This window comes from Aquarana catesbeiana, linkage group LG08 (genome assembly GCF_042186555.1).
Source record: "Aquarana catesbeiana isolate 2022-GZ linkage group LG08, ASM4218655v1, whole genome shotgun sequence".
Taxonomy (NCBI): Eukaryota; Metazoa; Chordata; class Amphibia; order Anura; family Ranidae; genus Aquarana; species Aquarana catesbeiana.
Window position 1 is genome coordinate 27,837,689 of NC_133331.1, and position 13,850 is coordinate 27,851,538.

The 13,850-nt window shown below is 44.4% G+C and overlaps 1 protein-coding gene across 1 annotated transcript in view; it reads left to right on the forward strand.

Annotated features, from left to right (window-relative positions):
- The window catches only part of LOC141105653 (alpha-2-macroglobulin-like protein 1), a 245,551-nt gene that overhangs the window by 174,037 nt on the left and 57,664 nt on the right, over positions 1-13,850 (forward strand). Inside the window, exon 24 of the mRNA XM_073595630.1 lies at positions 1,414-1,590. Coding sequence (XP_073451731.1) covers positions 1,414-1,590 — 177 coding nt within the window. The remainder of the gene's footprint in view (positions 1-1,413; positions 1,591-13,850) is intronic.

Here is a 13,850-nt window from a genome sequence, read left to right on the forward strand (position 1 = left end):
AGCCCCCGCCCGCAGACCCCGACAACCAACGGCCAGGGTTGTCGGGAAGAGGCCCTTGTCCTCATCAACATGGGGACAAGGTGCTTTGGGGTGGGGGGGCCCCGCAGGGCGCCCCCCTCCCCCAAAGCACCCACCCCCCATGTTGAGGGCATGCGGCCTGGTACGGTTCAGGGGGGGGGGCGCTCGCTCGTCCCCACTCCCTTTCCTGACCGGCCAGGCTGCGTGCTCGGATCGGGGTCTGGTATGGATTTTAGGGGGGACCCCACGCCGTTTTTTCGGCGTAGGGGCTTCCCTTTATAATCCATACCAGACCTAAGGGCCTGGTATGCCTCGCAACGGGGCTCGCAAGGTGTCAATCTCGCCGATAAAAGCGACATCCTTTGCTAGTCCCGTCGCACCTGAGTCACGTTCAAAATGAACGGACTTGTCCGTGTGGGGGCAAGTCCGTTCATTCTGAAAGTCCGCCGGAACTCCGGCGAAAGTCCGTCGGAAAGACAGGCGGACCTAGCCCGCCGGAAAGTCCCGGCGTGTGTGGGCAAGTCCGTCCGTTTTAAAGTCCGGCGCACCTGGCGGACAAAGTCCGTCGGAAAGTGTGCCGGACCAAGTAGGATAGAAAGTCCGACCGTGTGTACGCGGCATTAGACATTGTTGAAAATAAGATTTGTCCTTCAGTTCTTCTTGTACTTAGCACACTAGTATTCCATACATAACATTTTACCTACTATCCTTAGCCCACATAAAAAGGTTCAGTAGATTGTATTGCAGCTTTTCAACAAAGTAAGCAGTCACATCCAGAAGAGTCTTGGAAGAGGATTATCTCCATAATCTCCTAGAACAGTAAAATATGAAATTTATTTTGTGGTAACTTAGGCAGCTTAACTCATCCTCTCTGGGTCCTGCTATGTGTAAAGCAATAATAATATGCTTCCTGGAAACTATTAAATACACAAGACTCTGACATTTCTTGATATTTGAAAGATCCTCCTTGATTGATAAAATAGAATGAGTCCATAGATGGGTAACAAAAATGGTGAAAGGTTTGGGGAAACGACCTCAGGAACTTAATATGTACAATCTGGAGGAAAGAAGGGAAAGGGGAGACACGACTGAAACCTTTAACTACATTAAGGTGATGAATAGGGTTCAGAAGGGCAGTTTTTTCAATATGAAACCAAAACAGAACGTATGGCCTCAAACTAACTGGAGGAAAGTTCAAAACTAATCTTAGAAAGTATTATTTTACTGAAAGGGTAGTTGATCCTTGAAATAGGCTTAGAAAAAAGTTAACCAAAAAACAAACAAAAATAAATAAATAAAAAAAACAAAACAAAAAATAATGGACAGACTTGATGCACTACTCTGTCTTTTTCTGCCGTCACTTTTCTATATTTCTATGATTTGTCTCTTTCATAGGAGATCTGATGGGCACAGCCCTGGAAAACCTGGACCGGCTCCTGGCCATGCCATATGGGTGTGGAGAGCAGAACATGGTCCTCTTTGCCCCCAACATCTTCATTCTGCAGTATCTGGAGAAGACTCATCAGCTGACCGATCAGATCAAGAGCAAAGCTATCAAATTTCTCAATAGTGGTGAGCTACTCATTACGAATGATAAAATATCTATCCAAAATTGTTATTTTAACCTTTGCATTGAGATTAGGGATGAGCCGAACGACCCCCGGTTCGGTTCGCACCAGAACCTGCGAACGGACCGAAAATTCGCACGAACGTTAGAACCCCATTGACGTCTATGGGACTCGAACGTTCGAAATCAAAAGTGCTCATTTAAAAGGCTAATTTGCATGGTATTGTCCCAAAAAGGGTTTGGGGACCCAGGTCCTACCCCAGGGGACATGTATCAATGCAAAAAAAACTTTTAAAAACGGACGTTTTTTCGGGAGCAGTGATTTTAATGATGCTTAAAGTAAAAAAAAAAAAAAAAAGTGAAATATTTCTTTAAATATCGTACCTGGGGTGTGTCTATAGTATGCCTGTAAAGTGGCGCGTGTTTCCCGTGTTTAGAACAGTCCCTGCACAAAATGTAATTTTTAAAAGAAAAAATCTCATTTAAAACTGCTTGCGGGTTTAATGTAATGTCGGGTCCTGGCAATATGGATGAAAATCAGTGAGACAAACGGCATGGGTACCCCCAAGTCCATTACCAGGCCCTTTGGGTCTTGTATGAATATTAAGGGGAACCCCGCACCCAAATGAAAATAAGGAAAGGTGTGGGGCCACCAGGCCCTATATACTCTGAAGAGCAGTATACAGGCGGTGCAAAGAAGACAGTGACTGTAGGTTTGTTGTTAAGTAGAATCTATTTGTAATTTTGAACGGGTACATTTTTAACGTGTTTAGCTCCAGCCAAAAAAACTTTTTTAAGCTTTTTGGAAAACATAGGGAAGGGTTATCACCCCTGTGACATTTGTTTTGCTGTCTTTCCTCCTCTTCAGAAGATTTCACCTCACTTTTTGTCTCAATGACAAATGTTTTTTGAAAATTTGGGTTTTTTTGTGGAACAAGGATTGGAAAGCATCAGTGGAAAGGAGAAATGTTTTTCCCATATTAACTCTTACAGGAGAGAATTTCCCTTCCTAGGGGTAGATTTCATCTCACTTCCTGTTGTCTCCTTCCGTTTGCAAGTAGGAGTCATTTGTAAGTTAGATGTTTGAAAGTAGGGGCCTGCCCTATATACTCAGCAGAAATTTGGGCCTTAGGTGTTGTTGTGGCCACAACACTGTAAGCCCTCACAGGACCCTGCTGTGAAATATTAGATCAAGAATTGTAATTACATGCCCCTGTTGAACAGGGGCAGAAAAATTGGGCCTTTGGTGGTGGTGGTGGTGGTGGTGCTGGTGCCACAACACTGTAAGTCCTCACTCGCTCTTGGAGGGTGCAGAAATGGGCCCTGCTGTGAAATATTAGATCAAGAATTGTAATTACATGCCCCTGTTGAACAAGGGCAGAAAAATTGGGCCTTTGGTGGTGGTGGTGGTGGTGCCACAACACTGTAAGTCCTCACTCGCTCTTGGTGGGTGCAGAAATGGGCCCTGCTGTGAAATATTAGATCAAGAATTGTAATTACATGCCCCTGTTGAACAGGGGCTGAAAAATTAGGCCTTAGGCACTGGTGCTGGTGCCACAACACTGCAACCCCTCACAGACACTCTAGTTGGAACGCAGGAACGAGCCCTGCTGCAAAGTATTGCATCAAAAATTGTAATTACACGCCCCTGTTAAACAGGGGCTGAAAAATTGGGCCTTAGGCACTGGTGCCGGTGCCACAACACTGCAACCCCTCACAGATACTCTAGTTGGAATGCTGTAATGAGCCCTGCTGCAAAGTATTGCATCAAAAATTGTAATTACACGCCCCTGTTAAACAAGGGCTGAAAAACTGGGCCTTAGGCACTGGTGCTGGTGCCACAACACTGCAACCCCTCACAGATACTCTAGTTGTAATGCAGAAACGAGCCCTGCTGCAAAGTATTGCATCAAAAATTGTAATTACACGCCCCTGTTAAACAGGGGCTGAAAAATCGTGCCTTAGGCACTGGTGGTGGCGCCCAGAACCAAAAATGTTCTTACAAGCTATCAGCGTGATGATTGAGGAGGAAGAGGATAATTACTCAGGGATAGTCACTCAGCATCAGCATAGGCAGTCTTTGAAGGGATCTGAGATTTCAAAAAAAATTATTCGGTTACATCAGCATCAGGTGCTTGGTAGCTGGTGGTGATCCAAGACTGATTCATTTTTATGAAGGTCAGTCGATCGTCCGAGTCGGTGGACAGACGCACCCTGTGATCGGTTACAAAGCCTCCAGCACTGAATGTGCGTTCCGAAAGAACGCTGGATGCAGGACAGGCCAGTAGCTCAATTGCATACTGTGCAAGCTCTGGCCAGTGATCCATCCTCAAGACCCAGTAACCCAGAGGATTTTCGGTGGGAAAGGTGTCCAAGTCAGATCTTGCCCCTAGGTATTCCTGCACCATTTAAAACAGACGCTGGCGATGGTTGCTGGAACCGTTCATACATTGGGGCTGTGGACCAAAAAATTGTCTGAGCGCATCGGTCAGACGGCCACCTTCTCCACCGCTCCTTATTTGACTGACCGAAGCCTCAACAACATGTTGTCCAGAAAGAGGAGTTTGTAACCTCCCAGTCTCTAGGAACGCGTTGCACAGACCTTTCTGTAAGGCCTCCCGAAGATGTTTCATCCTCTGCTCCCTCTGCGATGGCAAGATAAGGTCCGCAACCTTACCCTTGTAACGTGGATCAAGGAGGGTTGCCAGCCAGTATTGGTCCTTCTCCTTGATACCACGAATACGAAGATCCTTACGCAGGCTTAGCAGGATCAGGGAGGCCATGCAGCGTAGGTTTGCTAAGGCATTCGGTCCGGAGTCCTTTGGGTCACTACGGACGACATGGTCCGCAGCCACCTCCTCCCAGCCACGTACAAGTCCATGTGTTTCTTGGGACTGATCCCTTAAAGACTGCTGCTGATGCTGAGTGCCAGGCTCCACCTCCATACTGACACAATCTTCCTCCTCCTCCTCCTCCTCCTCCTCCTCGTCCTCTTCCTGTGTGATCGGCGGGCACGCAGGAACACTGTCTGGATAAAGGGGGCCTTGAGAGCTAAGGAAGTCCTCCTCTTCCTGCCTTTGTTCTGCCTCAAGTGCCCTGTCCATTATTCCACGCAGCGTGTGCTCCAACAGGTGGACAAGGGGGACAGTGTCACTGATGCATGCACTGTCACTGCTCACCATCCTCGTGACCTCCTCAAATGGTGACAGGACAGTGCATGCATCCCTGATCATGGCCCACTGGCGTGGGGAAAAAAAAACAAGCTCCCCTGACCCTGTCCTGGTGCCATAGTCGCACAGGTACTCATTAATGGCCCTCTGCTGCATTTGCAGCCGCTGCAGCATGGTCAACGTTGAGTTCCACCTGGTGGGCATGTCACAGATTAGGCGGTTCTTGGGCAGGTTAAACTCCTTTTGGAGGTCCGCCAGCCGAGCACTGGCATTATATGACCGGCGGAAATGCACACAGACTTTCCTGGCCTGCCTCAGGACATCCTGTAAGCCTGGGTACCTGCCCAAGAAGGTACCAGCACTAGACACAGAGCCTGCTTGCCCTCTCTTATTGGCTTGTGACTGTCTGCCTCTCCTTCTTTGCCTTCCAGACATACTAACTTGTAGCTTTTTTAGCTGCCTGCGGTAGTGATAGGATCAGGAAAACACCACCAACCTTCTACAGGTAGCTTTAGGTGAACACTGTGCAGAGCTCGCAAAAAAATAACTTGTAGGTTTAGCTGAACACTGTGAGGTGGACGCACCACACTAACTTGTAGTTTTAGCTGAACACAGTGAGTAGGACGCACTGCACTAACTTGTAGCTTTAGATGAACACTGTGCAGAGGTCTCACTACACTAACTTGTAGGTTTAGCTGAACACTGTGAGCAGGACGCACCCCACTAACTTGTAGGTTTAGCTGAACACTGTGAGCAGGACGCACCCCACTAACTTGTAGTTTTAGCTGAACACTGTGAGGAGGACGCACTGCACTAACTGTAAATAGTCTAGCTGCCTGACTGTGGTACTAATAGGATCAAAAGAACACAGAACAGTGTAAATTTCGGCCTATAGTACACCACTCAGCACCACAGACCCTCTAACCACATTAATCCAGATCCTTCAGCAGATAAAAGGACATAAACAAAGCTATCTACCTGACCCTCTGAAATAAAGATATAAAAACCAAGGGTAAGGAGACAAAGAAAAAGCAGCTGTTTAAAAAAGCAAATCAATATAAATAAACAGTATATAAGACATTCATATGATAACAGATGGTCATATACCAAAACAGCGCTAGGTTGAACATAAACAGAAGTGTGGCCAACTACACACATAAAGAGTCCATAAGACTAGTGCAGTATCAGTTGTGATTCAGAGAGTGTTCAAGTAGATCCTAGAGCATGTCACAGCGTGCACCTTCCACCGAACATTCCAACTCCACCATATGTGAACACACTCCCCTTCGGGGGTCAAACTCACCAGAACTTTAAAAATCAGAGCATCCAATTTTTAAGAGATATTCTGGACCACCTCAATACAGCACTTCTCTGGGCAAAAGGGAGATACAGGGGCTCCAAACCATTCAAAAAACGAGATAAGGCATATATAGCGTAATTCCGTTTTATTAATGATAAACACCATAACCACCTCCCCAATGCTAACAACGTACCAGATTATGAATAAAAACAGAGCAGATTAAATTAATATGCACCGCACCGTGGCCGTTTGGAACCGGTCTCTGCAATAGACAGAGCGGTGATACCTTCCTTGTTCCGGGTCCGACCTCGATGGAGCGCAAACGTCACTTCCTGCGTCGTGTAAGCCACGCCCTGACGCGTTTCGTCATATCCTGACTTCGACAGAGGGCGTGGCTACACGGCTAAACGTACGGGCTTAAATTCTCACGTCTCTTACCTCCGCATCCAATCACAGCCTCAGGGGGTTGACAGGTGCACGTCAACCTCACCCAGGAAACAGCGAAAGTATTCAACAGGAGGGGGAGAGGGACAAAAAGCCTCATACTGCACTTCATACCATACGATTACCATAACAACAGTAAACAATAAAGAGTCTTAAAACGGCTGCAGACACGCATTCAAAACAAACTATCTTTAACATACTAATGTCTGCAGATTCTATTTTAACCCATTAGAGGTGATAATATGCCAGCATGATATTATATAATAAAACATACATGCTCTATTTATCATATTACGATCATTACATGTAAGAGATGAGCTAAACATTGTAGTCTAAAAACAGCTTATTACAAGTAGTCATAAACCCTCTACAATAAAAAAGATAAAAAAGATAAAATTACTCAGAGAGAGTGCCACTCACAGAGGGTCAAAGTTGTGTATATAAAACTATGTAAAATAGCATATATATAAGAGAATTGGTATATCAAAAACTCAAATAAATATGAAAAAACAAATATTAAAATTAATATCTAGAAAGAAATAATAAATCCACACGCCCCTGACATGGCCCTAATCACAGACCTATTCTTACTCAATAGTCACAACAATTAATGTCCAAATCGACATTTAACCCTTTTGGCGCTAAAGTGTCTGCCAAGAATATCCACTGGGTCTCCCTCTTGGATAGATCTCTAACCAGATTGGAGCCCCTCCACTTGGGCTTAAGGTGGTCTATGCCCCAAAATTTTAAACCTGAGGGTCCCGATTATGTTTCAATTTAAAATGGAGCGAGACATTATGGTCTTTAAAACCCAATTTTATATTCGCTATATGCTCTGCAATTCTAATTTTTAACAGTCTCTTTGTTCGTCCTATATACATAAGACCACATGGACATTGCAGAGCATATACTACATGAGAAGTGTTACACGTGATGAATTCCTTGATATCAAATTCTCTATTGTTAGAGGTCGATATAAACCTATCTAGGGCCCTCAATGGCCTGTTCACTTCTTTGCAGGCTTTACATTTCCTGCAACTGTAGAACCCATCTCTCTCCCAAAAAGTGGGGGGCCTCACAGGAGGGTCCAGTATTTTTTTCACTATTTTATCAGAGAAGCTTAATGCCTTTCTATAAATAAAACCTGGTTTAGGAGGTAACACTGAATGTAGTATTTTGTCCATCAGTAGGACATGCCAATGGGTAGCAAAGATATTTTCCACCTCTCTATATTGAGAGTGGAAGCCTGAAATGAAGCTCCACTCCTGGGCATCATTGTTTCGAGAGGGCCGAGATTCCTCCAAAAACGACTCTCTCGGTACTAGAGCCACCTCTTGAATCGTAGCATCCAGGGTCTTTTCTAGATACCCTTTTTCAATAAATCTCTTCTTAATAACCTGAGCCTGTAACAGAAAGTCAGTCTCATTTCAGCAATTTCTTCTTACTCTAGCTATCTGGCCCTTGGGAATGTTCTTGAGCCACATAGGGTGGTGTCCACTGCTAGTGGGCAGGTAACTATTAGAGTCGGTGGGCTTGAAGTATACCTTAGTCCCCAAACTGTTTCCCTGTCTGAAAATAGTGATATCCAAAAAATGAATATCACTCTGGCTATATTCACTAGTCAGTTTGATACTTTTCGTATTCAAATTAAGTTCACTAAGAAATCCCTGTAGAGAGTCAGTGGATCCCTCCCAGATAAAAAACAGGTCATCTATGTATCTTTTATATACTAGGAGCTGCGGACGAGCAACTGAAAAGACAATCTTGTCCTCCCACTCTCCCATAAACAGGTTTGCTATACTGGGGGCAAATTTTGCCCCCATAGCAACACCTCTACATTGGGAATAAAAATGGTTGTTGTACCAAAAAAAGTTATGGCTCAGACAAAAATCTAGGGCGTTTCGTATAAACATTTTTTGGTTGTGCGGAAGATCATCTCTCTGGCAAATCGCCCAATTTAGAGCCAGGAGGGCATCATCATGTTGAATAATTGAATACAGAGATGCCACATCCGCTGTTACCAGATAAAGTTCCTGCCTGTCTGTTAAATCAATCTGCTGCAAAATCTGTAACAGACTTTTTGTATCCCTCAGGTATGCCCTAGTCCTTTTGACACTCTCTTGCAGGAAACGATCCAGATACTGGCCCATCCGGGATGTAATTAACCCAATCCCATTAACGATCGGCCTCCCAGGGGGATTCTGTGTGTCTTTATGAATCTTTGGGAGGGTGTAGATTGTGGGTATTCTACTAGCACTTGGTACAAGGTATTTCTTCTCTCGATTTGACAGCACGCCTGTTGAGTATCCCATGTCAACCAGACACTTCAAATCCTTGGTATATTGTACAGTGGGATCTTTCTCTAATCTCACATAGGTGCTTTCATCACTCAACATTTCCATCAATTGGATATGGTAGAATTCTTTGTTTAAAATCACAACCCCTCCCCCCTTGTCCACGGGTCTAATAACTACATCCTTCCTTTCTTCCAACATAGTTATACCATCTAAAATGTGGTGCGGGTTAACATTCTTTTTGGGGACTAAATGCTCCAAATCCCGTATAACTAACCCCTTGAACACCTCAATTTGCTGATTTGCTGATTTGCTGATTTGCTCCATTAACAGGGTTAAACAATGACTTGTTCCTCAGTCCACTATCTATAGGAGCCGAGGCCACCGCACTGACAGGCTGGGAATTTTTATTTAGGAAATACTTTTTCATATTGACCTTTCTAATGTATTTGTGTATGTCAATAAAAACATCAAATTTATTGATCGGCCTTTTCAGGCCACACTTCAAGCCCATATTAAGAATATTAGTTTCCTTATGAGTCAAGGTAACATTACTCAGATTAAAGATACCCCCTATTCCTGTTCTCTCCTTCTTTTTTTGGACCCTTCTCCCGGCCCTGCATCCCCTTGTTCTTCTTTCCTTTGTCGAGGATAGTCGAGATAATTCCTTTCCCATTGTGGATACTCCCTCCATTGGGGTTCTTGATACAGTTGACCCGACTGCGGATCAAAAGATCAAAGGATCAAAAGAACACCAGCAATTTTCTTCAGGTAGCTGTAAATACTGTAACAAGACAAGCCTGCCTGTCAGTAAGAAGATAACAGGAACGGATCTAGCTGAACACTGTGAGCAGGACGCACCCCACTAACTTGTAGCTTTAGATGAACACTGTGCAGAGGTCTCACTACACTAACTTGTAGGTTTAGCTGAACACTGTGAGCAGGACGCACCGCACTAACTTCTAGGTTTAGCTGAACACTGTGAGGAGGCGCACAGCACTAACTTGTGGGTTAAGCTGAACACTGTGAGCAGGACGCACCCCACTAACTTGTAAGTTTAGCTGAACACTGTGAGCAGGACGCACCCCACTAACTTGTAGTTTTAGCTGAACACTGTGAGCAGGACGCACTGCACTAACTGTAAATAGTCTAGCTACCTGACTGTGGTACTAATAGGATCAAAAGAACACCAGCAATTTTCTTCAGGTAGCTGTAAATACTGTAACAAGACAAGCCTGCCTGTCAGTAGGAAGATAACAGGAACGGATCTAGCTAAACTGAATACAGTGTATATATATATATGCAACACCTGGGATGCATGTATATACACAATACACTGTAAGTGCAGCTAACTGACTGACTGTTTTGCCTAATCTATCGAACTCAAATCAAATGACACTGTCTCTCTGTCTATCTCTTTCAACGCCGGAACACACACTACACAGGGCCGCCGTGCAGGCGGCCTTATATAGTGTGGGGCGTGTACTAAATCCCCTGAGCCATAATTGGCCAAAGCCTCCTTGGCTTTGGCCAAATACGGCTCTCTGTTCAGACGGCGCTGTGATTGGCCAAGCATGCGGGTCATAGTGCATGCTTGGCCAATCATCAGCCAGCAATCCACTGCGATGCCGCAGTGAATTATGGGCCGTGACGCGACACACGAATTTGGCGTGAACGGCCCATATCGTTCGCAATTCGGCGAACGGGCGAACAGACGATGTTCGACTCGAACATGGGTTCGACTCAAACACGAAGCTCATCCCTAATTGAGATTAACAATAATGTTTAGACTATCTGCTGATGCCCGCTAGTCCTGATGACTGCCTTTTTTTCCAGAATTATATCCTCATGAATTAGAATCTAAGCTGATACCTTTAATGTATAAACTCTGTACTGGATTAAGACCAAACAGGGTCCCAGTAATAGGCCCCTCCATATATTTACCTTGTTCACACGATATAATATAAGATAAATATATCAAATCTTTTCACCTCAAGTGATATTAAAGGCATATTTTTTTTTTAAATAACAAACATGCCACACTCATTTTCTCTGAGCAGTGGTTTTGCACAGAGCAGCCCTGATCCGCCTCTTCTCAGATCCCCTGCTGGTGCTCCTGTCCCCTTCCTCTTGCCGAGTGCCCCCAGAACAAGCAGCCTGCTGAGGGGGCACCCAAGTATACTCGCTCTCGAGCCGCTGCTCTGCATGTTCATCCCCCCCTCTCTCCTCATTGGTTCACTGGCTGTGATTCATAGGAATGGCTCCCGCTGCTGTCTCAACCAATGAGGTGGGATAGTCCCTGGAGAGTTGAGGCTCTCATGCACATCCCTGCATTGCAATGGGGCTCAGGTAAATATTAGGGGGGCTGCTGCACAGAGAAGGTTTTTTTTACCTTCATGCATAGAACCACTTCAAATATTACTGAAAGAATCAGATCCCACAATGATGACATTTAAAAGGTCCAGTAGGTTTAATGAGCATGCAGAAAGGACACACAATGCTTACTGCAAAACTTCTCACCTGAGACCACGTCTCTAGTGTGTTTCATTTAATCCTGTGCTTGATCATAGAGATTGAGGCAATCAGAGAGGGAGATGTTAAAATATGTTTTTTACATCTGACTGGCCAAATCAATTAATCTTTTTTTAACCCTTAAAACCATAAACACATTTAATGAGGAATAAATGCTTCATTAGTAGCAAGATGTGGTCTTTAGATCTTTACATCTCTACATAGGCATATATGCCTCTTTAATGGGCACACATGCCTCAGGAGCTTTTCATGGGGTGTCTAATGCCCCGTACACACGGTCGGACTTTGTTCGGACATTCCGACAACAAAATCCTAGGATTTTTTCTGACGGATGTTGGCTCAAACTTATCTTGCATACACACGGTCACACAAAGTTGTCGGAAAATCCGATCGTTCTGAATGCGGTGACGTAAAACACGTACGTCGGGACTATAAACGGGGCAGTGGCCAATAGCTTTCATCTCTTTATTTATTCTGAGCATGCGTGGCACTTTGTCCGTCGGATTTGTGTACACACGATCGGAATTTCCGACAACGGATTTTGTTGTCGGAAAATTTTATAGCCTGCTCTCAAACTTTGTGTGTCGGAAAATCCGATGGAAAATGTGTGATGGAGCCCACACACGGTCGGACTTTCCGACAACAAGGTCCTATCACACATTTTCCGTCGGAAAATCCGACCGTGTGTACGGGGCATTAGAGTGGTGGCATATACACAGATCATCTTCATTATTACTACTTGATTCTCCGATGACCTGTAAGTTATGCCTCCAGTATCTTCCCTCAGATACCCAAATAGATTACAAACTCTTTCACCTTCTGTATCCTAAGACTGACATAGAACCCCAAACTATAACTTACCAGGCAACCAAGCCAGGAGTCTGACAGCTTGGATTGAGAGCTGAGCACTTCCAGGTTCAGTGTAAAGTGACGGGATAGGAGAGCTGCAATTTTCCATTCTCCATGCTGAACTTGCTGGCAGCACATTGGAGCTCACAGAGGAGCTTGCTTTGAAGGTTTGCTAAAGTTTAGCGGTGCAAAAACTGAACAGGTGGCTTCATCACTCACTATGATGAAAATAGGTGTGATCATCTACACAGATATTTACTATGTTTGGGTGCAATCACCTACATCAGCTTTTCCAGTGTATGTTTAAGGTACCAACTTTACAGTACTAGCCAGCTGACTTTACTTACCAGCACCCGTCTTTGTTTGTTGCTTGTAACTCTTTTATTGTTAAGACTGATTGCCCAAATACCCTCTTGTATACACATGTACTTGATGCCTGTTTCTACATATGTCTTATCTTAAAATCAATAAACCTCTTTGACAAGAAAATAGGTGTAATCTGTTGCCATTGGGCATATGAGATTAAACCACAGTGGTTTGATCATTGTCATCTTGGTAAATCATACCCCAGGTTTGATTATGACAACCAACTTGTTTTCTATATTCTTCTTATCCAAGAGATGTATAACCCCTCATCTTAATTTAAACCTAGGCGACAGGGGGGAGGGTCCAGAGGTAGAGATAGTCAGTGCGGAACATATTCCACAGGGTAGTATTGGGGGCATTAGTGGTAGGTTGATTAAAGCATATAAATCCAAAGGTAAGTATAGTAACAAGTCCTAGTTGCAATCTCAGAACAACCAATAAGAGGAAAGTATGCGACCGGTCTAAACTACGTGGCATGTTCACCAATGCCAGGAGCCTGGCGGCCAAGATGGATGAACTAGAGATACTGTTGTATGAGGAGGATCTGGATTTTGTATGAATTTCAGAGACCTGGTTCAACAGCTCTCATGATTGGCTGGCAACCATTCAAGGGTATACCCTTTATCACAGGGATAGAGAGGGTAAAAAAGGGGGAGGGGTATGCCTATATATCAAGAATAATGTGCAAGTGAATGTGAAAGATGACATCACTAAGGGAGTTAGGGAGGAGGTGGAATCCTTATGGGTAGAGCTCCAAAGGGACGAAGCTAAGAGGAAAATAATACTGGGAGTATGCTATAGCCCCCTAACCTGGGGGAGGAGGGGAAGACGGATCTTCTATCACAATTTGGATTAGCATCAAGGATGGGAAGTGTTATCATAATTGGGGGATTTCAACTATCCAGACAGACTGGGCGGAGGGAACCGCGCATTTATCTAAGGCTCGCCAGTTCCTAAATGTCTTGTGAGACAATTTCATGGGTCAGATGGTAGACGCAACAACTAGAAATAAAGCGTTACTAGATCTACTGATTACCAATAATACAGACCTGATCACGGATGTGGAAATACGTGGAAATTTAAGAAACAGCGATCACAGGTCAATTGGCTTCAGTATAAATCACACAAATAGGAAACATAAGGGGAATACAAAGACACTGAATTTCCAAAGTGCCAACTTCCCTAAACTACGAACCTTGCTAAAAGATATAAATTGGGATAAAATCTTAGGAACAAAGAACATGGAGGAGAGGTGGGTTTGCTTTAAGAGCATATTATATAAGGGCATTAGCCAATGCATCCCATTGGGA